The sequence below is a fragment of the Strix uralensis genome, chromosome 14 (assembly GCF_047716275.1).
Source record: "Strix uralensis isolate ZFMK-TIS-50842 chromosome 14, bStrUra1, whole genome shotgun sequence".
Taxonomy (NCBI): domain Eukaryota; kingdom Metazoa; phylum Chordata; class Aves; order Strigiformes; family Strigidae; genus Strix; species Strix uralensis.
Genome location: NC_133985.1, coordinates 12,251,788 through 12,278,142, shown reverse-complemented (window position 1 = coordinate 12,278,142; position 26,355 = coordinate 12,251,788). Strand labels below are relative to the sequence as shown.

General features: G+C 51.6%; 1 protein-coding gene across 2 annotated transcripts in view; it reads right to left on the bottom strand.

The window, feature by feature from the left end:
• Nucleotides 1-2,149: 2,149 nt before the first annotated feature.
• The window catches only part of SH3PXD2B (SH3 and PX domains 2B), a 79,210-nt gene continuing 55,004 nt past the window's right edge, over nt 2,150-26,355 (bottom strand). Inside the window, exons 6-14 of one of the 2 annotated variants that reach the window (XM_074883896.1) lie at nt 21,226-21,251; nt 14,249-14,383; nt 12,634-12,738; nt 11,852-11,935; nt 10,530-10,647; nt 9,036-9,262; nt 8,391-8,440; nt 7,799-7,924; nt 2,150-6,887 (exon numbers count right to left, since the gene is read on the bottom strand). In XM_074883896.1, coding sequence (XP_074739997.1) covers nt 5,394-6,887; nt 7,799-7,924; nt 8,391-8,440; nt 9,036-9,262; nt 10,530-10,647; nt 11,852-11,935; nt 12,634-12,738; nt 14,249-14,383; nt 21,226-21,251 — 2,365 coding nt within the window. In that variant the 3' untranslated portion in view covers nt 2,150-5,393. The remainder of the gene's footprint in view (nt 6,888-7,798; nt 7,925-8,390; nt 8,441-9,035; nt 9,263-10,529; nt 10,648-11,851; nt 11,936-12,633; nt 12,739-14,248; nt 14,384-21,225; nt 21,252-26,355) is intronic. The other variant, XM_074883897.1, reaches the window with a different exon arrangement.

The following is a 26,355-nucleotide window of genomic DNA, read 5'->3' as shown; positions in this document are numbered from 1 at the left end:
CATTCATAACTCTGCCCTGGCAAGAACATGGCCATAGTTAAGCATTTGCACAGAAACCCTCACGAGCCACAGGTGGCGAAGGAGCCTGACAATGGCCATTTATGCCAAGAATGCCTTTTTATAAACTCTGCTGCCCCACTTTATCCAGAGAGATGATCCTTGTGAGCTGCCAACAGACTAATGCTGCCGGTCTCAGGCCATGAAGTGACTTTGCATCACATATGGCATTAGTGTGATAGCCCCCTCCAGCCACTGCTGGCCCGAGCCCCAGGAGAGCATGGAGGACCACTGCCTGCTCCCATCACCTGCGCCCACAGCCCCCCGCCGCTCTCCTCCCCTCTGCCAGCCTGGGTGCCATGACACAGGTACCAACCCAAACCGAGCCTCCCATGGCTGAAGCCCAACTCATTAGTGCTCTGCCAGCTCCGCTTGCAGCACAGCCACACAAGTGCTGGAGATCTGGGCAGCAGCCGGCACTGCTCAGCGCCAGGAGCAGTGTGCCCACGGGGACGTGGTGTCACACCTTGCCAGCTGCAAGGAGCTGCCTGAGGTGGGACGGGCCTGTCGTGGCCATGCTGGTGCAATACTCCAGGTTATGTCACAGGCCCTGAATTTCTCCCTAGCACACTTAACTGCCACTGGATGGCAAGCAGCAGCAGCAGCAGGGCGGGTGCTGTGTGCCAGGCTGATGATGTACAAGCCCTGCATGGAGCACGGGCGGGCAGGTGCTCGCTCCTGGCACAAGGCACGTGCTGCAAGCAGGTGAGTGAACACCAGCTGACAGGGGGAAGCAAGATGGGCCCCAATGCTACGTGCAACATGGCAGGCACTGGGCTGTTACCTGCTGCCTGCACAGACCTGCATATGGTCCTTGCAGTCCTGTACAGGATCCATGCAGACCAGGTGGGTTATGGGTAGTGAGAGTGGACAAGACTTGCATGTCCCAGGCTGGCAGGCAGTGAGCCAGGCCAGTGGCAGATGCTCTTGCATGTCTTTTTTCCCCCCTTCTTGCCTACCCCTTACCAAGCACTGCATGTGCGCAATACCACAGCCCCCTGCCGGAAGGCATTTGGGCTCTGGGGGGGTCCAATCCCCACTTTTGCCTGAGCCTTTTCAATTAATGTAGCCTCATTTCCCAGTCAGCCTGCACCCCCAAGAGCCCTTCAGGATGGGCAATCTCTCTCTCTGTCTCGCCGCACTTCCCCCAAAATCACCAGGCTCAACCTGCTGGCTTGAGCTCAAGGTAACACAACTGCTACACTTGCACTGCCCCATTTGCTGAGACACCCATATAGGCTTAGGCATAAAGGCGAGACCCAAGGAGCTGTCAGGGTCCCCATGACCCTCACAGCTCCCAGGCACCACTGTGTGTGGGGGGGGAGCACAGCCATGGCTGCCTGGAGGGAGGGCACATCCCACCGATGCAGGGCTGGGAGGGTCACCTGTGCAAATGCTTCTCTACCTACCAGGTCATAAGGATGGGAAGAAAAGGCAAAGCTTTGCTGAGCACTGTTTAACCTAGCAAGGACATTTCTCCTTCTCATGAGCACTGGGGTACACACAGTGCAAAGCAGGGACCAGGCTAAACCCCCACATGGGGAGTGTTGGTACGGCAGCAGCTCCCTCAGCCACAGCTGCACAGGGAAAATATCCCCCCCCTGTGCCAGAGCAGCGCAGACACTACACACATACCCACACCTGAACCCTGCTCCTGCAGTGCGTCCCCCATGGCATACCCAGGAGGTGAACTGGGGCACAGCAGCGATGGAGGAGCTGGGCTACTCATGGCCAGGAACTGTAAGTCAAAAGTGCGAGCATGGTGACCCGGCCCAGCCCCACTGCAGTGGATGTCGCAGCCAGAAGCCCTTGCCACAAGCCCCTGTGAAGCCAGGCAACACAGGCAACACAGCACCACCCCTGAGGACAGAGAAATGCTTTACCTGGGGACGGCTCCTCTGCAGCATGCAGGAATGCAGCTCAATGGCTCAGGGTTCCTTGCTGGTACCACTGGTGCAGCGACAAGCAGCATGTGCCAGACCCTGAACCCACTCCCTGGGCAGAGCTGCCACCACGCCAGGCAGGAGAGCAGCACACCGGCCAGGACAGCTGCTGTGCAGTGCCCCAGACATACACCAGCCAGACATGGGTTCACAAGGGTGCTTGAAACCAGTCAAGCAGTTTCTTTTTATTTCTTAAAAAAAGAAAACAAACAAAAAACCCCCACAAAAAAGACCCATAAAACCCACCGAATAAAAAAAAAAAATCAATCCCCTAATGGTGAAAGTATAGATACGGCATTTACACAGCTACATCTATCTTCCGCTGACCCCCCACCCGCCCACAGTAATGTAGATTTATATGCGCTTACATAATATAGCGAGACGCAGACAAACAAACGGGCTTCGAGAGCCTGTGAGGAGGAGCAGGGTGCAGCAGGGGCCTCCAGCCTGCCAGGGATGTGCCGAGCCGCGGGACCTCCCCGATGCCTGGCTCTTCTGCCCCAAGCCATGGTGATGCCTCCCCTTGCTGCAAGTCCTGGCCTCGGGGACACAAGAAGGGAGGTTGATCTTTGGCTGATGGGGTGATGAGCCTTGCGGCCAAGCTCAGGGTACTGAGCCTCCCGGCCGCCCTCCTCCTCCTCCTCACGAGGTAGTCAGGGAGCTTGGCCGCATCTGATGTGCGAGGTACAGAGAGGAGGCACAGCCTGGCAGAGGGCACACATGGCTGCCAGACGGGGGGGCCCAGGTCGGATGGGGAGGGCAAAGCCCTGCCAGCCCAATGGCTCTCAGCATCTTCTCAACAGGGGCCGTTGTCCAGCCTGCGGCCCCTTCGCAGACGGAAGAGTGAGTGGTAGGAAGGGGTAAGGCTGCAGGTGTCAGCACCCTACTGAGGGTGACCCCTCCCCAACTTGGGCACTCACCCTGCTTTCTTGGAAGCTCTTTGGGAACAAGGGAGCGATCCTGTCACGTGCTCAATGAGCCAAATACAGTACTTGTGTCAGCAAAATGAAGCACTACCAGTTCTGAGGTTCAGTCTGGGAGTAAAGCTGAAATAGCCCTCATTTAGCATGGAGGCCACAGAAATAGCATTGTCCCCTCTGAGGAAAGCTGGGGGCAGTGAGATCGCTGAGACAGAGAAAGGAGAGACACTTCTGAGATTAAAAGGCCATTCAGCAAAGAGAGAGCAAGGACACAGTGCCACAGGGAAAGGGCACACACCTCTTCCACCCCTGCATGAAACTGCCAGAGCGGGTGGGGGACACAGGTCCAGCCCCCTCCCCGGTTACAGTGGGGGCTGGATTTGGCTGCCAGGCAGCTCTGGCTTAACTCATCCTGTCCCCATTCCTTTCCAAAGCAGAAGGGATTTACTGGAGCAAGAGATGTACAGAGACAAGGCAGCATTGTTTACCCAACCCACTCTGCAACTCTCCCAGGAGCATCTCAACACCTCTCAATGTGCCATGCAAGGAACTTCTTTGTTATTGGACTGGGTTGCAAATGTATTGCTTATTCCAGCTCAGGTGAGTCAGCCTGATCAGAGGCTGATGTGCCACCAGAGAAAATTGTAGGTGGGAGGGAGAAGAATCAGCTGGAGACCAGGGTGCACGAATTCCCACAGATAAAAATGAACCTTGGGGCTTCTGGATATGAGGCTGGACTGGAATGGTCTGGGTTTCTCTATCAGAACAAACCAGGGCTGGGACAAACTGCCCCATCATCCTCCCAGAATGACCCTGGCCTGAGGCCCCACCATTTTTATTCTGTATGCAGACAGAGATATCTTCAACTCCACGTTTCCAGGGTAGAAAATATGGGACAGAGAAGGAAGCAAGCATCTGGAGAAGTGGAGAACACTCCTTCAATTCTGCCAGCCTCAAATTAGAGGGAAAACTATCATTGTTTTCAACAGTAAAACAATGTGGCTGTGGAGCTGTGGCTGCAGCACTTACACATGCAATTAGACCAGAAAGGGCAACAGGGTTTGGCCAACAAGAAACCCACAGAAGTGCTGGGTTTAAAGCTCTTCCATATAGAAATGTAGTCCTGAATCTGCAAGTAGACAAGTGCAGAGGGGAAGAAAGCAGCATTGGGGAACAACAGCTCATCCCCCTGCTGGGATAAGCAACACTGCAGGCAAGATTAGTCTTGGCAGGCAGGAATGTCAGTACGGAAAAACTCCAGGCTCTGCTTGACCTGAAGCTCCCCAAGCAGTCTGCCACACAGGATGAAATGAAAGTACCTGGAAGACAGGCAGACAGGGTGACAAACAAGGGAGGGAGCCCCTGAGCACCAGACACGCCTCGCAACTGGTTGTGATGAGGAGCTGAACTCCCGCATTCTGGATTGCACTTGATAATATCAGCACCTACTGAGGGACCCACCTCCTGGCTGCTGCCCGCCAGCCTGGGGAAGCTCTGTGGGTCGCGGGAACGGGTGGTCCCCTATTAGTCCAACAGGCAGGGCAGTCTGTGTGGGAAGGAAAGCAAACATCCTCTTTCCAGGGCTTTTAGGGTCATTTTGGGCCTCTGTGCCTTGCATAGTGTTCTTCAGCTACCAACGCAAAACACCTCTTGTTGTTTGGTTGCAATACTGCAAGGGAGAAGCCTGCATAGCATCCTGGATCAGCACAGGGAGGACCTGTTATATATATGTGTGTGTGTGTGTATTTTTCTAATTTTTTTTTTTCTACCAGGAGGATGTTGAAGTTAACACTTGCCATTGTACAGCAGGCAAGGACCGAGGGACGGTCCTGTGGCATGCATAGGTGGGGAGCAAGGCACAGCCCTTAACTGGAGCATAACATCTGTGCCTGCACGTGCATGCAGAGCTACAGGGACCCTGTTCCTCATTTTTGCCACATTCCTTATGGCTCTGCTACACACCTGGACTAAGCAGTGTGACCTACAACATTTGACCATGACTCTGAGCCTCAGGGAAAGACAAATCCTCTGTGTGGCCAGATTTCCTTTGCTGGTACTGTGCCACGCTTCGTTTCTCTCCCTGGCTACTGACATATTTCTTTTTAATTCCCCGCACAGGTGGCAAAAATGTCTATCAAGGTCCATCTCCCCAGCATGGAGAACCATGGTAGCCATTGTATGCCACAAAGCTTGGCCAGAGCAGCCCTGGCTGCATGGCTGGGCTGCCAGCATGGCCACAGGAGCAAAGCGCTGGGGAGTACGTGGGGAGGAGGGTGGGTGGGAGCACACAGGGGTGGGGAGGCCAAGCCGCTTCCTCCATGCTGTTGCCAACAGGCACCAGCTGGGATGCGTGAGATCTCAATTATTATCTTTCTTTTTAAAGCCAGCCTCACAGAAAACTATAAATTAATCTTCTAATTAAATACTCAGGTGAGAGACCAGGGAAACTGCAGCCATACAAGCCGAGGAGTGGCTATGGCTTCTTCCGTAGGTAATTGGAAGGGATCCAGCCCTCCCAGCACGGACCCCCAGTCAGGACCTTGCAAAACCACCATCCGCTGCTGTTCTTCTCACGAACTTCAAACAAAGTCCCTTCTTTAAAGCTGTTGGTCTCCTCATCACCTTCAAAATCCGCCACTGCTACATAGAGAGCTTCCCTGGAGATGTCCGGACTGGAGATGGGGGCTGAGGTCCTCTCCTTGGCTTCCCCTCTCTCCACTGGCTTGGATATGACCTTTGGGCTTACACTGCTTTTCACTTTGGTTTCATCTTGGACAGAGGCAGAGAGGAACGGCTTGGCTTTCGGAGGAACCAGCATGGGCCTCCCTGGCACTGGGGATGACCTGATTTCAGGTGCTTCCCGTGCTGGGGCCCTGAGCTCCGCTGCAGGGCCGGAGGCAGGACCCCCTGTTTTCTTTGGCGGGGGTGGTCTGCGGGGTGGCACAACAGGGCGCTGTGGCGGGGGCTCCCTGGCACCTGGGGTGTTTGCTGGGCCCAGGGGAGATTTGGGCAGCGCCTCTTTCACGGTGTGGCTGTCCAACTTGGGTAGGGGTTTGCTCTCCATGCTTGGTCGCTCCTGAAACCTTCCAGAAGCCTCCGAAGAGACCATGGCATTACTGAAGGAGCTTTCGCCAGCAGCGGTGTCCTGCTCAGAGGGTTTCTCTGGGCACTTTGCAGGTCTAAGCTTGCTCCGCAAGCTGCAAATGTCCAGTTTATCATCAGTTGGAGGTGGGTCAGCCCGGGGGGCTGCAGCGGGTTTTGGCCTGATCTGAGGTCTTGACTTCAAGAACGGATTCTGGGCAATGGGCTCAGGCTTGTCCTCGGGCTCAGCTTTTGGTTTGGTTGGCTTGACAATGGGCCGGAGATTTGGCTTCTTCACTTCCTTGGCTGACACCTTGTGCCCACATTCCAGTCCCATTTCGTTTTTCAGCTGGAAAAGTTTGCCCTTCTCTGGTTTCAGCTCAGGCTTCTTGCTGTCCTTAGGGGTTGCTGATTGCTTGGGTGGGATCATGGGCAAAATCATGCCCGGGGGCTTCGGGGGAGGCCTCTGCCTCTCCAGTAACTCGCCTTCTGATTTAATGATGGACTCCTTCCTGGGCGGGAGGCTGGGCTTCTCCTCTGTGTCATGGTCCGAGATCTCCTCATAGCCACCGGCAAAGGATAGGTCCCCACTCTCGGAAGCCTCCTTCCCCTTCCAGTCTTTGGCCCACTTCCCACCACAGTCTGTACCATTAGGAGGAGCCTCCGGCAGAGGACGGCACGGTCCCGTTGCTTCCTCGCTGGAGCTGCCGTCAGCAGCAGCATCACTGAGCCGGAGCTGGGCCATCTCGTTGGGTAGCGGAGCCAGGAAATTCGGCCTGGACGCATTGCTGGTTTTCTTGTACTTATCGATGAACGTGGCGGGGGCCCAGCCTTCCTTCTCCTCAATCTGAATGTACCACCAGCCGCTCAGGTTCTTCTCAATAACCTGATAAGGGAAAAAGAAACCTCAGATGTCTATGCAGGAGCCCGCTCTGCACAGGAGGGGATGCTGGGTGTCTCTGGAATGATGGCAGGGTGGTAGATGGCCTCAGATGTCCTGGTAACCAAAAGCCATGTAATCACAGGACTGGTAGCCTAACAGGAGGGAAACCTGTTAACAATCTCTGCCAGGGAAGGGGACCTGCGTGCCATGGGACTGAGGAATGACATGGCCATGTCAAGGAGCTGTGGCTGAACTGTCACCATCTGGCTGGGAGACAGGAGCAGGATGCAGGGTGGTGGCCACTGCGCGGCACTGTTGGAGCGATCAACCGGCAGCGATGCTGCATGGAACGGCAACTGCCTGGCCTCTGCGTGCTCCAGAAGCGGGGCTGGGACCTGCAAGGAGTTGACTGGGGAAGCCGTAAAGGAAAAATCCTCTTAGAGAGGCGTAATTTACATTTTGAAAAGCAAAATCACATCTGCAAGAGGGATTCTGCCAGCAAAAGTGGGTGTGCTAGGAAAGCAGTTCTGGAAGGGCTTTTAACTTTACACCTGGCCTAAATAAGAAAAAACCATCATCTCTACCCCAATTTGTCATGTAGTTTTAATTTGCACTAGCTCAAACAACACAGCACCCACACACTGGGGGGACAGGAGGCCACCAAGAGCACCAGGGACTCCAAAGTCTCATGAGTTCATATGGGTTTCTCTCTGTCTAGGGAGAGCCCTAAAATGTTAACAGTCCACAGAAGCAATCACATGCACCACCATGCCTGGTTTCCACCCAGAACACTGTGGTGAGCAAATCTTCCCTGCCTAGAAAGTAAGCTCCTGCCTGCAACTGGTCCCAGGGCAATAGGAGTCAGGAGCACTGCCCTGATGTGAAGATGTGAGAAGAGAAGATGACAGTCTCACCTCTACTTTCATTCCTGCCTGGAAGCTGATGCCGTCAGGGATGGTGGTCTGGAAGTCAGCGATGGTGTAATATTCCTCTTCCACTTGAGGAGGCACAGGAGGCTTAGGCAGGTTCAAACCACGTGGCTATGACAAGAAAAAAAAAAAATCTCATCAGTGTGTTTCTACAGAAGGTGTGATACAACATCCACACAGACCACCATCCTACAGAGACACAAGCCACCATGTCCAGGCCATGGAGATAGCTGTGCCCATGCAGCACCCTTACCGGTGCAAACCATTTCCAGACTGAGCAGAAAATTGCTGGCAGCAATCACCCTCTCCAGAGGGAGGGAACCAGTCTGCAGCCTCCCAGTGGCAACCCAGCCTTGCAGGACAGACTGGCCAAAAGTTCATTTAAAGATGACATGCAAAGAGAAGAGTTGTAAGACAGCAGGGAGGCAGCATGTGTACTCCAGCTTTGACCAAGAGCAGAGCCCATGGTACAGGGGCAAGATCCCAGGCAAGGAATAACCAGTGACCAGAGCTGCTTTCAGTGCTCCTCTCCCACTCCCTTTGCCATTGCTGCTCTCCTCCATCAGCTGGCACTTACTATGGTGAGATCTCGCCGAGGAGGGGGTCTCTGCCTCATCTTTGGTGACTCTGAGGAGGAAGAATTTCAGATGCTGTTGAGTTTCTGGCTTTTGGTCACACATGTGTTCACAGAAGACAAGTGAAAGAGAAAGCAGAAAGGCAAGGACCAAGCCTGCCCCATGGGCAAGGAAGCTGAAAGAGGAACCTGTCTGCCCAGTACCCTGAGTGGCATGGGTCACCCAGGTTTTGAGGGTATACCACTGGAACAGGAACCAGCTTTGCACCATCAGGTGTTGCTTGGAAATGCAGCTGAGGTCACCATATGAAACAGCTTTCTCATTGCAGGCCTGACCTAAAAGACCTGATCTGCAGAGGGGTTAAAATGCCCCAGCTATGCCCCAGCTTCTGAGAGGAGAGCATCTCCAGTCTGGGGAGGGAAAGCTTTTACTCCCATCACATTTGCTGATCCTCAGCAGGTCCCTGGGCAACGCTGTGCTCATGCTCCATCTGCCTGTGCAATGTCACCTACAGACCTTGCTGCATTGCTCACAGTGCTTGTAAGCCTTCTGCCCCCCTCACACCTCATTATGTCGCCCAAAAGCCTGCAGGAAAGGCTGTGCTGGCACCCCAGCCACCACCGGCCTCCTCCCAACTGGCCACTTACTGCGTCGGATGTCAGCATTGGGAAGCGGACGGCTATCGACTCTCCCATCCCTTTGGCCAGCGAGCCCATCCTTCTCTCGGCTTGCCATGACCTGCTGTCGGGAGATGCCATCCAGATCCAAGGCACATGAATGAGTGGAGGAGCCTGACCCCAGCTTCTGCGAGAACATCTCTCCATTCCCCTTTTTGAGGTAGGAGGCAGGGGCCCAGCCTTCTTGGCCCTGGTACCTGCAGTGGCAACAACGGCAGTGTCATTGTGCAGAGCCCCCGTGCTGCATCGGGGCCGTGAGCCCTTCCCAAGGAGCGCTCGAGTGGTGCTGAGCCATCGGACATCCCTGGAGCCAGAGCTCAGGACATGCGTTGACTGAAGGTATGCATGATCTGGGCAAAACGAGCTTGTCCGTTGTGATGCTCTGTGGCACGTGGGCACATGGAAAGCTCCAGCCATGACTAATGCTCCTGTGCAAGCTGGCCGCAGCCAGCGGGCCTAAGGCTGGGAACGGTGCAAAGCCCGACTTCCTTTTCACCTCAGCAATGGCATTGGTTCAGGAACAAAGGGAAGCAGAGGGGAAAACCAGAGGGCTGCTGCTAGGACTGATGTATCTGGTCTTTGGAGAAAACGTAAGACCCCTGCCTGTGCGCCGGCAGCCTGGATCCCTTCCCTGCTCTAAATGTGCACTGTTTAGAAGAGAAACCAGCCCCATGATTTGATTGAGAAACCACATCCACAGAGTCTCCCTGCCATGCTGGAGGGTCCTGCGCCAGCATCAGAGACTCTCCCCGCTGGCTGGGCTGTAGCCACTACACTCAGATGGCACCAGCTACTGAGTTTGTAATTGCCTTTAGAGCTCTCGTGGCAGCTCTCCTCCACTTAAAAAGTCAATGGGTGTTTTTCTGGGGTTTTGCTGCTGCCAAGACCACAGGTTCAATGTAAGGTTAAGAAAATTGCAGCATGTGCTCCCACCCTGCTCAAGTCCGGCTGTTTGCTAGACCACAGACATGAGAAAATGAGCTTCCAGGAGAAAACAAGTATCAGTTCAGGATGATCTGGAGTCTTTGGCCTCTGCACACCCTGCACACAGCAGACCTGGCTCAGACAACAGCCCTTCTCTGCAGGAGCCTCCTAACACAGCCAGAGGATCCAGCCTGCCTCCAGGACACTCACTGGTTTTCCTATCAGCAGCGTATGACGTAACACTAATGCTCTCACACTGGTTCCCTTTGCACTGCTGGGGCATGTGATGCCGTGACGCAGTCCACCTCCCAGCACAGGAAATCGGGGGATTTTAAAAATGTTTAACCACAGCTATGCTTGGCTGAAACCCTGAATGTCATCTAGCCCTAGTTTGCAGGGATGGAGAGAAATGAGTTCTGGTACTCTGTCCTTCCTGACATCCTAGACTTGCCTTTGGACTGTACATCCCATGTACATCAGGTCTCTGCTTTGCACAGACCCAGCTGCAGTGCCAGGGAAGAGGAAGAGTAGGGATGGTACCTGATTTTCCACCAGCCCTCCAGGTTCTTCTGGATCACCTCCACCACAGCCCCTTTGTCCAGGTTCATTTCATCCTGGTCTCTTGCAGTATATGGGTAAATAACGGTGTACTTCTCCTCTGTTGGAAAGAAAGTGGAGTTTCACAGAAACCTGGACTCAGTTGAACAACGGCTAAGTGCTTTATATAATGATAATTCCTGTTATAATACAGGTGCAAACACACAGAGATACATGACCATTCATAAAAGTGAAATATATTTCAAAACAAACCCATCTGCATTTTGAAATCTAAGCTTTGGTGAGCTAGTCTGGCCCAAGGAGACGTTGCCTAAACCAGTTCTTCCTCTCCCTTAGGACTAAAGACTATCTTTTATATGACAGCTCTCCTTTCACTTGCTCTTCACAGAAGACCTTCCATGCATCCATTTCAGTTCAGATTCCTTTCTCAGAGCCTTTAAAGAAGGACTGTTCTCTATACAGGGAAAGAAATCCCATGAACATCAGGGAGTAACCCCTACATGAACTTCCCATTCAACAGCTGGGTCCCTGAGGACATTGGTCAAAGCTGTGTGGTGAGTCTGGAGAAGAGTCTGATGTCCTGTCCACGAGACCAAATGACGGTAAGCAGGGACATGGATGCTCTTCCCTTCAAGACGAAGGGGAAACATCCTAACAGCCATGCGGACATGTCCGACAAATAGGTCCATCCATCCACCCCTCTTCCTCACCTTGTCCTGTCCTCTCTGGAAGAAACCCAGGAAAGCAATTGCCTGTGCTTAAGCAGTGCCACAATAGGGTGAAGGCCATTTTGGGAAAAGTCTGTCTCCAAAACCCACACTTCTGGACATTTGTATGTCCCCACTGTGCAGGTTTCCTGGATTTGTCTTCTTGGAGGAGCACAGCCCTTGAAGGGCCTGATTTCCCACCCTCTTCGTGTAAATGAGTCAAAGCAGAAAATGCCCTGTCACATCCAGCAAATCCAAGCTGTGTCTTCTGACCCCATCTGAGCCACCAGCCCCGGGGTCATGGCTCAGAGGAGTTATTCTTACAGGAACTAAGGCAGCAGTTGCAAGAAGTCTGCGTACATGTGTTGGAGGTAAGCAGAAACTCCAGCCTCTGTACCCAAAACAAGCTGTGAGAAGGAACAGCTGATAGAGAAAAGAGAGGTGGACATGAGTGGGCCTAATAGAAGGCTGAGGAGCAGGTATGGCACGCATTGAGGACTGACACAAGCAGGGTTCATCTCATGCAAAGTAAACATGCAGACAACAAGGCTCCAAGCACAAAACACGGGTAGCTGAACAAATCTCTGTGAAGTCCACCTTGACCCCATCCACTGGTGTACAAGTCCCCAAGAGTCCGACGGCGGCCAACGTGCCTGGGCAGAGACCAGTATCTCCATGGGACTGGGAAGAGCATGTTGGGGAAGCAGGAGAAGGACAAGAGAGGACGTAAGAGGAGGTCCAAGAGGAGACAGGGCAGACACCAGAGAGTGGCACAGAGACTGTACTCACCTGGAGCCCTCTGGGGGCCCTCCCCAGTCTGAGCCCCCCTCCCACCTCCATCTCCCCAGACAAGGGGCTGGGCCAGCTACAGCATTGCTTTGAGCGTACAGTGCTTAACAGGAAGGATGTAATCTCCAGAGGCATTTCAGATTTGCTCTAAGCAAAGGTTGCAACCTTGCTGTTCTCATAACGCGAGCTCTTTGCTCTGCATGGGTTTAGCAGACATGTGAATTGTCCTAGGACTTGAGCTTTGCTCCTCCTCCAGTGCAGGTAAAACAGCTCCCTGGGGCCTAAAGGAGGCATTGGAATGGCAGGACTGTGTTCCCTGGAGGTGGCACCTTCAATGCCTCTGTGGGGGAGCAGAAAGGCTCCAGTATCCAGCTGCCAGTATCCAGCTGCCCCACTCCTGCTGCAGCACTGGAGCAGAGCACTGGGCAGGCAGGACTGTTACGGGCAGACATTACTGAACAGCACGTGTGGGTTTGTCCTTCCTCAGGCTCATGCCCTGCCTAAGTCAGGGAGGGGTATGCGGTCCTGGGAGCAGCTCAGTGCAGTTCAGCAGGAAGAAGCTGGGGCAGATGTCTCCAGCAGCTTCTTACCTTCATCGGGTTGCATTGAGAACTCATCCTGGACTCCATCCTGGGCCTCCAGGCAGGTCGCCGGCACCCAGCCTTGCTCTTCCGATGTGCTCACAAACCACCAGCCTGAGAATAAAACAGCAGGCAGTTCAGCCAAGGGCTCCCAACATCCAAAAACTCCCTTCCTCCCTCCAAAACACAAGCCTGGGGGGCTTTACCCCCTCCATGCTGCCTACATGGGAACCTGGGGTGACCCCAAAGCAACAGAGCCAAGCGCTATCTGAAAGGGAGCACAGACAGCAGCACAGGAGAATCGCAGCTGAATGATATCTAAATGTACAGTTCCCCCCCCAAAAAAGAAGAGAGGCTCTGAGAACTGAACGACTCCAGCCACTGTGTTTGCTTTCCATCTTTTTTCCCTTCATGGTTCATTTCCCCTCAGTGTGGGTCAGCAAGCCCAGGCTAATTAGCAGAGATGAATACACTGTCTGCAAATCGATAGCTGACTCCTGCTGTGCTCTCACCTTCTCTGCATTTGTGGAAACAGCAAATTTTAAAAGCTAAGTGCAAATGCAGAATTAAAACATGAGCTCTCCCAGCGGAAACCTAGACAGCTCCATAGTGGCCACAAGCAATCCTGGGCCACCCTGGGTGTCCAATCAAAATAAATGCATGCTCCTCAGTTATTAAAAGCACAAGCTATTTGTGTCTTTAGGGGAAAAAAAAATAAAGACCCAGCATTATCTTCAGAACCTCACCAGTGAGTCATTTAGAAAAACAACTAGATTGTCGGGGAGAGAATCAGCAGCTACCTGCATGGAAGGGAAAATCAGGGCTGACATTTGATAAATAATTTGCCATAGCTTTTGAATTGGCTGTGCTAATAGGTTTCACTTGCTTCAGAGTTGCTTTTATTTTCCTCATTCCCAAACATAGCTGCTGGTGCAACTAATCCTCTGGGGACTGGCTTTCCAGAATTTTAAAATCTATTTTCACAATTTATCTTTAAACCCCCATAAGCAACTTCTGTTATCTTCAGGGAATAAATTCCCCTTTTCAGCAAACTCCAGAAGTAGGGCCCACGACATGACTTGATCCCTTTGCAGAGCTTAAGAGCAAGTTTAAGTTTTGAAGCAAGCGAATAGTTTGGCTGCCTGCCCTGCTCCACGACCGGGTGCTTCATTGTGTTCGGAGGCAGGAATTGCAAATGCACAATGGGGGCTTTCATGGGCACCATGAGAGTGTCCCTCTCTGTCAATAAAACAAGCCTGCCAACTGCGGGAATGGCTTTTGTCCTCAGGACCCATTGGCCAAGTTTTTCAGCATGAAAAAGCATTAAGTAGAGACTGTAAAAGATGGACGGCGCCTGGCGCTCAGCACACGGGTAATCAGACCTTTCCTTTAGAGACAGCCCTGAAGTCTTGTCCACGCTCATACAGACAGCCTGCAGACTGAAGCTGCTTCCTTCACGTCCCACCTCAGCTGACCATCCAAGGACATCCCTGTGAGGTGCCTGGAGGCTGTTTTGCTTAAGGTCCTATTAGGAAAACACTGACAATACAGGATTGCTATTCCTGCCTCTGCTCTGAGACGCAGAGTAGACTGGACGTCCTCTGCCAAGCCAAACTCTCTGTACCTGATTCGTTCTTCTCAATGATATCCACCAACTGGCCCACGCACAAGCTGATCTCGGAGCTCTCCTGCTTCTGGTAGTCCGCCACCACGACATACTGCTCCAGCACCAAGGGGTCAACCGACGCAGAGTCAGCTCCTGCACAGGGGGGACAAGAACCGACCCGTGTGCCAGGGTCAGCACCAGCTCCCAAGAGCGCGGGCTACCGCTCCCGAGCACTTGCTGGCCTGCGAGCAGCTCCAGGACACCCTGGGGACACCAGCGTGAGAGACATGAGCCAGAGACTTGGGCAGAGTGAGGAGGAGAGAGACCAAACCAGCAGCCAGGTGAGATGGGTACAGCCAGGTGAAACCTTTCACTTGCTACCCACCTTCCTGCTCACAGACAGCCATCCAAGCAACCCCACCACCGCCAGAGATGCACAGAGCAGCCTGGTCCCTGCTGTCGGAGACCGAGGGGGCTCGGGGCAGCCTCCTGTGCCCTGGCACCAGCTGCCCCAACGCACAGACCAGCTCAGACCCCAACTCAATGCACACAACCTGCAGTGAGTTTTACTGTTTCTGGCTACAGAGCCTGGACACCCAGGCGGAGGGGTGTCTGTAGGACAGAGCAGCATCTCCCATCACCATTGCCCTTATGCATTTCAGTCACCTTCTCACAACTCACCAGCACAGTTTGCTCTCTCTACTATTTGCTCCACTAACTCTGCTCAGCTCCTCCTGCTGGAAATTCCAATTTCATGTCAGAAAAGATAAAAATACCCCAAGGAGGAGCAAGTGGGCGGGATATACCAGGAGCAAAGCTCCCCTTTGTCCACACAGAGGCCTGACACCCAGAGGAGAGGCGGGTGCGGCGGGGCTCGCTGGACACTGGGCCACTGGCTGCGCAGAGCCCGGGCGGGCTGTCAGTGGCACTGTGGGCTAAGGCCAGGGGACACCCGGGAGCACCGCCAGCTCCCTCTGCCAGGGCACCAGCAGCGAGGCACAGCACGGCAAGGCTGGTTTGTTTTTTGCAAGCACGTTTTCATTTAGGAGAGTGCTCTGGCTATAGATGCACCCGCTTCGCTTGGCGTTGCTTGCTATGGGAGCACTGCAACAGAGGTCTCCACTCGTGTCTGTCGCTGCTTTAGAAACATGGCACCCAGCGTTGTCCCTATCTACCCTTTTCTCACACGTGTACAGAGGCTTGCTGTGTGCAGGGAGACCACGATGTGAGCCAGAGCTTTGCAGGCTCATGTGAAGCAGACGCTGTGTGTGCTCAGTGCCAAGCCCAGCCTATTCAGCCCCACTGAGCCAGGCGTTCACCCGAGCTCAGCCTCCCACTAAACCAGTTGCGAAGCATTCAGTTACCCAGAACACCAGCAGCACTTGCCCCATCTGCCTCCAAAAGCCTCCAAGAAGCAAAAAGGTGTCACTCTTGCCCATGACTCCCCTCCACCCCGAGCCCTGGTGCTGTTCTCCAACCCTCTGGCCTTGCAGCTTCACAACCTGTCAGATGAGGACACTGTTGTATTACTATGTTCTCCTCAGGTGTGGTAAGAATTAATTAATATTTGCCAAGTGCTTTGGAAATAGGATAGTGTTAATTATTATAGCACGAGTGATACAAAAGAATCACACACCTGATCATGGGTGTTAAGTCAAATTTACAGGGGCTGTGCATGTACTCTGAGCAGGGAGCCTCAAGTTTTGGGTCGGGGCAGAAATCACATCTGGCCCAGCCCTCTAGCTGCTATGGCACGGCAGATATACGGGACAATTACCTCCCAGTCTCTGAAGGGTGCAAAATTACATAGGGAGTGGTGGTCCCTTGGGAGAGTTAGGTGAAATGCAGCAAAGAAATTCAGACTAAGTTATCAGGAACATGTTTCTATGGGCAAGTGCACCTACACTGCAAGGGGCCCCAACAGCTCCCTCATCACATGAGAGGTCTCAGCCTGACAAAAGATCTTTCCTATGGGGGAACCTACTGCAGGGCATAGGTTCTGCCGTAGGAAACCTAGGGTGGCATACTCATCCCAAAAGGGTATGAGTAGAGATGGACAAGATCTAGCAGGTCTTCAGCAATCCTAGGATGCTCTGCTGCCGCACAGTGAAGTTGTCCTGTGCACAAGGTCACAACATCTCAAACTGGTTCTCAGAAAGAAAGACCACAACAAAGATTTAAATGAAGAGTGTATCTTCGGGACAGTCTTATTTAAAGGAACAGGAGGCAAATTGTCCGTGTTATTCTGCTATAAACAGCACTCTGCAGAGCTCCAGGTGAGCTGGCCAAGTGCAGAAGATCTGTTACCACTAATGAAAGCTTTCTCCATACAAAACCCAGAGGTGGGGCACCAGACAGAATTAAAAATAGCCCTCTAAAGTGAATGGTGGACGCTGGGACTATCTGTTCTACTAGCTCAATTAAAGGTTTGTGCTTAAAGTGATCAGAGGATCTACCCAGCCCCTGAGAGAAGAATAACAGCTATAGGAAGAGAGAAGTACTCTCCTTTCTACCTCCCTCACCATAATTACACCCATTGCTCTGAGGCTATTTGTAGTTTCAGCAGCCAATTCTAGATTCTCCAATGTACCTATTAAACCAGCAACAGAAGTCGTAAACTGAGCTTGGAGGAAGAAGTAGGAGTTAATTTCAGGAGTATCTTCACCTGGCATAATCATTCTCAACCACAAAAATACACACTCAACAACAAAACATCCTATATATGGGCAGACTTCGGTCTCTTAAAAATAGCAATGGTGTAAACCTTACCATCTAAGATGGGAGACAGTACTAAAGCTCTGCAGCTGGGGAGGGGAGGAAGCATTAGTATAGTCCAGAGTGCACAAGTGAGTGAGTTTTGCAGACAGCTGTAGGCAGGAGCACAGACTGTGTATCGTGAATACCCCTCACTTGTGAGACTGGCACAAACGTGGCCTAGAGAAGGGATGTGCATTGAGTCAAGAGCCCACTGAGGTCCTGGGACTGGACTTGCAGACTGATGCTTGCCATGGATGCAGGAGAGCCACCCGGGAGATGCACTCAGCTCCACAGGCGGGGCCAGGCAGAAGCTGCCTCCAGGCAGTGCACATCCTAGCTCCCAACCCGAGGTCTGCTCAGTGCAGTGACCTTGCTCTCAAAACATATATATGGGTCAGCCTGTAAATCTTTGCAAATTTTGTTTGACCAGGAACTTGGCCATTCACCCGAAGTGTTGAGATGTACAAATCCAGTAGGAAATCTCATTGATATGGGGTTGCTTGTGACATTTTCAGCCTTTCCAATTTCTGGCTTTGCAGTATCATTGCCAGAAGTGAGGACTTTCTTACCGGGCTTGGACACTGGTGCCTCCAGAGTGAAATGAAGAGCTCAGGACTGAAATAAGGGTGCACAGGTATTTGTTTTTGAAGCCTGCCCTTGCCGTACACTCTAGCCCTTGCCTAATGTATCTTCCAAAAATGTCGTGCTTTGGATAAAGTTTGTTCCCCCTAGTCCTCTGGCCTGTGCTAATCAGACCCAGTGCTCTCAGGATAGCCCCTCTTCTCCCAGACCTGCTAAGTCTGCGATGATCAGTACTGCAAAAGTGACTTTCTTCCTGCTCTCAAGTGAAGTGGGCACTAACTAGATGCTGCGCTGTACTCCTTGCAAGCCCTCTCATCTCTCCAGGGTTTTTTCCAGAACTGGAAAATAATCACATGGAAATGCCATTCACCAGCAGAGTTTTAGAAAGGTCCCCCTATGGCTGCTGTAGGATATGAGAACTGTATTTTCACTGTCTATCATTAGATTGAATACTGTGGTCTGGGGTCTCTACATCATTGAAGGCACATTACATAGCACAGCAAAAGGGACATGGCCACACAAGAAAACATCTAAAATAAAACTGGCAGGGGGATACTGGCGCTCTCTGCCAGCCTCCTTGGGCAGCTCCACCCAAATATAAACTCTGGAGACAGTTTCAGGTTCCCTTGCACTAAGTCAGTGCTGCAACAAACCCATGACTCTCCATCTGTGCTTTCTGTTGAACTGCAAGAGGAAGAGAGAATAGAAATGCTCAAAACAGCCTTGGGGACTGATATGATGACTACTTTTAGACGTACCTAAATCAGTAGCCAAGCCAGTCTTCAGAGTACCAGAGTCTGGGGAATAATCCACCCCCCCACAAGTTGCAGGCTGTATGGAGCCTGGGCCCATGTCTAAGGCTCACAGACATGTGGGGTTACAAACACTGGTAAAAAAACTAAGCAGAGGAAGCAGATTTTATTTCCAATGCTCACCCACATCAGGCCCTCCTCACAACATCCAATGTCACTTGAGTCTCTTGCTCACCACAGGAGGTTGAGAGCAGGCAGCACTTTAACCCACCTCACATCCCAGTGTTTGTTTAAATCCCATTTCAAAACAGGGCTTGCTGTTGCCAGGAGCTTGGGAGCTCTTTCCAATGCTCTCCTGAAGAGCAGTTCGCCTCCTCTTCAGCAATGGTGGGAGAAATTGCTTATTGGAAAATTCTTGTGATTTTTGTTTGTTAGTGGCTATTGGATGTCCCCTCCTCAGGGAGATCCTGTATTGAATGAATCTTTTTTGTGCCTTGCTGCATATTTGCTACCTCAAAGCAGACCTGGCTTGAGGAACCAATGAAACATCAGGGACTTCCTCAAGGTGTAAGAGGAGTCGGTGTAAGACGAGTCAGGGTGACAGCAGCACAACCAAACTCTGTTTCTGCTGCCAGAAAATGCAAGACAGTGAGAGGAGTCTCTGAACATGTCTGGCACAAGGCATCAGTCCTTTGTAATGTTACTGCATGCAAACATCCTTCCCTGATGGCTACTGCACGTATGTCAGGTGCATGGGCAAAACATCACATCCTGCCCTGCCAGAGCAGGCTCTGGCTTGGACGTTACCCAAACTCTCCCTGTTGCCTCCCTCTTAATGGTGCCAAGCAAAGAGCATCCCAAAGAGCGTTTTCTCTTTGACCTCAGCAGCATCCCTGTGTCACAAACTCATCATGCCAAGAGGATGGCAGAGTGAAGCTGCCCATAAACCTGCAGTGGGAAGGCAGGACGAAACTGTGTACACAAGCAGGAGAAAAGTTCCTACTTCTCTAACAGTCAACATCCTTAAATTGAATTTTGCACTCAAAGAACTGAATAATGCATCAGAAATTTTCCTTCTCTTCTCCTCAACCCTAGAGAGGCCTTCTTTTCTTTTGCCTAATGTAAGTGGACAGGATTCACAGTGATCTAAACTTCACTGAGCTCATAGGGAAATATAACACCCTTCCCTTACTCAACAAATGTTCCTGCTGAGCCAGCACAGAAGAGAAGTTTCCAAGATGAAGGAGATAACTGTATCTTTATTTTACCTCTGTTTTCTCAAAAGAGAAGGAAAAAAAATGCAGCCTGTTTTTGTCCCCACCCATAGCCAGACAGTTCTCTCTGCCTCCAAGCTAGTTGAAGACCACCTCTTCAGCACAAGAAAGTTAGTACAAAAACTGCAGTCTGTGCTTGTAACTGGCTCATGAGAGCTATAGAATGACCATCCCAAGTTCCAGCTTTGACAGACACACCTTGCAGCAGTCAGAGTTTGAGAAGAAAAGGTTGTCCAAAGGTTTTAACCATACTGATAAACCCTTGCTAGTTGAATCAGGAGAGCACCAGTTGTGACCTGCCCATGAGAACAGACCAAAACTAGGAACCACTGTTCAAGCAGACAACATCTGAGCTTTTCATACACATTCCACAACCAGTCTCAGTCAAGACGCTGGGTCACCATCAGTTCTTGAGGGACGGATGACCTGCAGCTCCAGTGGAAAAGAAAGTGGAATTAAATCTTTGAGTCTCCCCTGTACCTTTTCTCTCTCCTCCAAGAGGAACCCACTCATCTACAAGTGAATTTGCTTACGCAGTTTATGGCAGTGCCAACCCTCTGGTCAAAAACCTTTCCACAACCTATTTCAGCAGAATCTCCATCAAGCCAAAATTCAGACCTTCCTTCCCAAAGACCCTCATGCTATTTTTATACCTTCTGTGGCTCCAGTAGATGAAAGATGCCCTCCCTAATCCATGGATTGAAGGCTCTTCCCTTCCTCTCTCCTTCTCCTCTTTCTGGGAAGCTCAGATAACCACTAAAACACACCAACTAAGGGGTCTTTCAGACATGTTCCCCTCTCTTGAGGAGCAGGGGTAGAGCATTCCAGACCCAACCATCCACCCAAAGGGTCCCAGCTGGTGCAATCATGAAGCAGAACATACTACTGCATCAGGAGACTTTCAACCTCATGCTGATCACCATGCAGCTCAGATGCTCCTCCGGATTTGGGAAATTTTGCATCCCCATCATCCTGGCTGCAGACCAAGCTCTGCCCTTCACCCAAGACCTGTCATGAACATGGAGCTGCACCAACAGCCAAGAACCAGTCCCAGCCCACTGTACCTCCTCTCCACTACTGCCCTGTGTCCACCAGCTGCTACAGAAAGCTACGGGGGATGTGACAGCTTCTTGCAAGGGGCTTGGCCACCCAGCCCGAGCAGGTGTGCCCCGGCGAAAGGCAAAGCAAGAGCAAGGGCCAGGTAGCAAGCGGCTGTTACTACCTCTCTGCAGGAAAGAGGCCGTTCTCTGGATAAACCCTGATGGAGGAACAAAATGATGGGAGACAAGGCATGAGGTGGGGAGGGAAATAAACTCAGGGGTGGCAGCAATGGTGACAACAACTCGATTAATGTGTGAACAGGGAGGCCAGCACAGCGTGGAGAGCTGCAGGCATCTGTCCCACCTTCAGGAGAGCCACAGGAGGCGCAGGGGATGTGGGAACAGGACTTGGAGGCTGCAGTGAAATCCTGGGTGAATGGAGGGGGCACACTGTGTCGGGAAACCCCACTGGGGAGCACAGCAGGGGTTTGGGTCACCATGGGGCTAGGCCCTTGCCCCATTCCAGGACACCATGGCTGTGGGTAAAAGGAGGAGCTGGTGGAACCAGCAGAGAGGAAAGGAGTCCTTACCAGACCTCTTCTTTCCAATGGGCTCCCTGAAAAAGAGAAGGAAGAGCGTCAGCAGAGGGATGAGGCAGTTGGATTGTTGGCCAAGTGGCAAACCCACCCAGGAAGGCACAGCAGTACTGGCCCTGGTGGGGCTGCTGACCTCCCTCAACCAGCTAACATCTCCATGGGTGACATGGAGTATCACCCACCTTGCAAACAGCCCATCTCTCCCCTCCATTCTTTTAGTAATGTAATGCTTTTGTCTTTCACAAGGTGAGGCTCGGTTGCTGGCCTGGCCTCCTGGGTGGCTTGATCTGACAGCCACAACTCCCACCATGTCACTTGGCAAAGGTGGGTTGATTGGGATGATCTGGTAGCAGAGTCAGGAGCTGGGGAAGCCCAAATCCCCAGAACTGCTCCCAGCACAGACTGCAGCTCCCATAGAAGTGGACACCAGTTTGAAGACAGAGGAAGATACTGAAGTTCCTCCATGTCCCATGCTTTTTTTGGGGACAAGGATAGAGAGCAGTTCGGGAAGGGCAAACATTTACACCCCAAAACAGGAAAAGTCATTAAAATGTTGTAGAAAGGATGAACACAAGGGCTGTGCAGCAGAAGAAGTGCCTCCAGGACACAGCAAGCAGGAGCTATTGGTGGTTATGAGGAGGAAATGATATAGCTTCAGCCCAAGTCCCCTCGCTATGGCCAGTGCTGGCCACACCGCTGATGAGATGGGTTAGAAACCACAGGTCCTGGGTCCCTTCTCTTATTTGAGTGTTGCCAAGAAACATGGTTGCTGAACAGCCTCAAACCCAGGGCACAAAAACAAAACTCTTCAGGCACAATGACATCTGGGGCATTTCATGATTAAAAACCAAGCACCAAATCAAGGAAAATACGGGCCCAGACAAGCCTCAAAAAATCATGGGTAACAAACCAAGACACCCAGCCAGCCTGAAACCCAAACAAATGCACCAGCCCTGTCCCCAGCCCAACCACAATGGTCTGTGATGCTACAAAAGGCCTGTCAACACTTTCACGTAATTCATCACTGTGGCCTTGAAATGCTGCTGTAATGTGGGGTGATGGTAACCTGCTCCCTGTTCACTTACGGAGGAGACTGCTTTCCCCACTCCTCAGACTCACATGGTGACAGATCAAGACCATCCGGCCAAGATGAAATATTCTCGTACCAGGAGACATGCATCGATCCTTGTTACTTCCAGGAAGAGTAAGAAGCACAGAGCAGGCACTGGAGTCTCCAAGGAGGAAAACATCCACCTGGTGGTAAGGGGACCCTCCCTCCCCTTTGTTTTCAGGCCAAATCCCTTCATGCTCAGGAGGAAAGCCAGCCAGAGCTGGGCCATGCTTTGTTCTCTTTCAAGATTATCTGCATTTTCAGACCATAATTACTGCAGACATTTCATTCCCCTAGAACGATTGGGTGATGTAGGGACTCGGCTGACTTCAAAGACTGCCCACCCATCCTGGCAATGTGTTCTGCTTGCAATGCCTTATCCTCCCGGTCCCTCCTTCCCTTTGCACCTTAAACCTCTGCTACTCATCCATGGAGCTATCAATAAAATTAAATGAAATGCAACAAAGATGAACTAGAAACAAATGGGACATATTGTTATGTAGAAACTGGAGACTCTCTGTTAAGCTCAGAGACCACAGACTGTGCAAAGACCTGAATATCATGTCCCAGGTACAGAGACCAATGGAGGAATCTACTGGACAGACCATCCCAAAGACATCTGTAAACAGAGACTGCATTGCAGAGCTAAATCAGAGTTTATTAGTAAGCCCCATTAAATTTGCCCCAGTCCAGTGGTACGACAGGGAAGGGAAGTGAAGCAAGGCCAGATGAGCATGCTGGAGATCAGCAGGTGGGCATGGCACCCTCATGCTGACAGGAGGGTGCTGATGGAAATAACTGGGTTTTTTCACTTGCCATCTGCTAAACCTATTACTGTAACTCATCCCCCCTGTTTCCTTTCACCGGCTGCTCTGTCTGAGTGAGGGGGCAAGGAAGGAGCTGCAATTTCACTTTACTGCTGGGTTGTTTCTGGCACGGATACAAAGAACTGCAGGTCTGAAGACCAGCAGTCCCAGCCCACCACCTCAGAGGCGACAAGAACTCAGACAAGACAGGAAACAGCAATAAACTCCCGGCAGCATCTCCTCCTCCTCCTCCATTCCCTGTGGCCAGAGAAAGGCACGCAGCAGAGCTTGCATGCACGGCTTCCTGGAAACCGGTGGCTTCAGAAGAAAAGAAGGAAAGGCCACTCACGCCCACAACAGCCAGGCTGTGCAGATGAGCCAGGCACTCACAGCACAATTACAGAGCACGAATACACAGATGTGACTCTGTGCCACCAACCAGCCCCACAAAGTTTCCCAGGTGGTAAAACCCAGGGCCAGTTCTCCACCTGTATCCCAGGACTTTCCCAGCTCCTTGTTGGGAACACTGATGGTAAGAGTCTCACTTAAAGCACTGAGCCCACAAGACAGGGTGCAGTGGACTCAGCAAAGTGTCCTTCAAGAACCTAATCATCCCCCAGTGCAATCCTGAAAGGAAACTTCTACATGTGGAGAACTCTTAAAACCAATTAATAATCCCCATGCCACTTTTTTTTAGGAAAAGAGAATCAGGTTATTCAAGCATCTTCTCTAGTGTATCAGGCAGCATCCCTCTGGATCCAGTGATGGGAAGGAGTGAGATGGGGAGCATAAGACTGCGGCAAAGGCATGAGGCAAAGCTAACAGCTTGGGGGGTAGATTAAGAACAAACACAGTCTGTTCTTCAACAATACGTAGGATGCTGTGGACACTGAAAGTCTTCATGGACTTAGAAGGTCATATTTCAGGCAAGAAATGTTCATTAAAAGCCATTAATTATAAAACCAGGAAAATTCTAAAGGCTAGAACAATGTCTAAAGAAGAGATTTATAAGCTTCCTTGACTTTAAACTCTTTCCTAAGGCACTCATGTTTGGTAGCTGCTAGGCTAGGCAGACTGCTGTGTGATGCAGGGAGGTGGCTCTGAGGTTGCCACGCAGAAGAGCCCATGTTGCAGTGGGACTCACGGGACAAAGGTGACCACACATGCGGCTTGGGGACCTCAGCACCACCCCCGCTGCCCCACAGCCAGTTCATGGAGCAGGAGAGGGACAGTGCAGCACCAACACAAGGAAGACAACTCCAGCTGCTGTAAAGCCAATCACACAGGAGTCACGATCAACATGCAAGATGAGACAGATTTGAGGGAGGTCACTGTTCCAAGAAAACATCTCCTACAGAAAAAAATCTAGCTTCTGTAAAAAAAAATCCTTCTATAATACAGTAATGTCATCAAAATAGCTATCAGGAGGTAGTTCATCTTGTAAATATTCAGCAAGCTTGGAGATGTTAGCAAAGTTTATGCAGGAGAGAGAGACTGAGAAATGGGGTATAACAGAGCTCTTGTTTGGGAGAACTGATATTTAGCAAATGCTCCACGGAGTGCTGAATGGAGCCCCTGTCCCCCACGCTGCAGTGCCAGCACTACCCCTGTGTTTAACCACTGGAGAGTCGGCCAAGCTGAACCTTTGGGCTCAGAAAGCTGCCCTGTTAGCACAGAAAATCAAGTACTCTGTCCATGCAAGGGGTTTGCACTGGCACAAAGTGTATTTTTGCAGAGTGGATTCAGCCCTTCTGATATTTCTGTCTGCTGTCATCTAGGAAAGACAGTTCTCAGCAGAGAGTGAAGGAGACCACTATTTTGGAGCTGAGATCTAGCCTGAGCTCCTGGTGAATCTGCACGTAGGCATCAGGAAAACTGCAAAACAAGCAATTCATTATACAAGCTGTAATTTGTCTGGATAGCAGGACACAGCTCAAAAACCACAAGCCAGCAAGCATCCTTATCCAAACCAAGATCCATCAACTCAGGGATCTCTAGTTTACCAGCAAAAGCTCCTGAAATGGCTTCCTAGATGGGGCAGCCACTCTATCATAGCCACTCTATGGAGCAGGGACCTGAGCGTCCCCTTTTTCTATTAAATCCCCTGACACCTAGCCCAGGAGTTCATGCCCTTATTACCTGCCAAACACCCCACAAGGGTGACATGTGACTTTGCTCCTGGCACAGCTCAACTACAAGGAAAGGTAAGTACACAAAAAGCTATGGGGAAGCAGGAAGAGAAGAGACTCACTTCTGGAAAACGCTGGCTACAAGTTTGCGCTTCCAATTCATGGAAACAAAGGAAAGGAGCAGATTTGCTCCCTGTTGCAATGATGGAAACGTGCTTCTGTCCAGTGTCCTCTTCTGGCACTTTGGACCAAACACAAATCTTTTACTCGCCAATGGCTGCCAGCACTGTGACCCTAAGCAGGGCCTTTCAGTCAGCCCCTGTGGGAGACAAGCTGGCAGTCAGAGCACATAAGGCCCGAGTCTCATTTTAGCCCAGTTCTCCCTTCTGTGATTTATTGGGGCTGGTGCCTGCCTGGAGTCCCTGTCAGTCTGTGTGCAGGAAACAATCCATTACTGCGACTGGCAGCATCACCCCCACCTAACTGCACATCGCCAGAGCTTCAGCGTTAATAGAATGACGATGGGCTGCTAAAGTTGCTGCAGGCATAACCTCATTAGCATCATATGCTTTCCTCATCTGGTCAGGTCCCAGCTCATTGTCATGCACCTTCCAGTCCAAGTGGCACAGGCAGCCCCCCAGCAGTAGCAGCCCTTTGCTGACTCAGCAGCAGCGAGGATTCAGGCTGGGACCAGGATCCTGCCCGTCCTCTTTCTCTCTCTGGTGATGCTTCCCCTGATGTGTGCAGGGAGGAGCAGGGTTACTCCCTCTGCACTTGGTCCTTCACCCCAGCAAAGAAAACGTTTATAGCAGCAGAGCTGAACTGCCCTTGAAACACCCTAAAATTCTCTCCCTTTAGCCAACATCTGTTTGGGAGAAATAGCAGGAAGGAAAGCTGGGGATGTGAGCTCAGAGGGTACCCACACATACATAAAGGAAGGAAGAAAATAATTTTTAAAATCTGTCCCAGACTTTGGCTGCCATCAACGGCCCTGATGCAAGTGGAGCTTGCCCTGGGTGTGTTTGCCCTGAGGAGCTGCAATACTGCAGCCACAAGCAGCAGCCAAAGTGACAGGGAC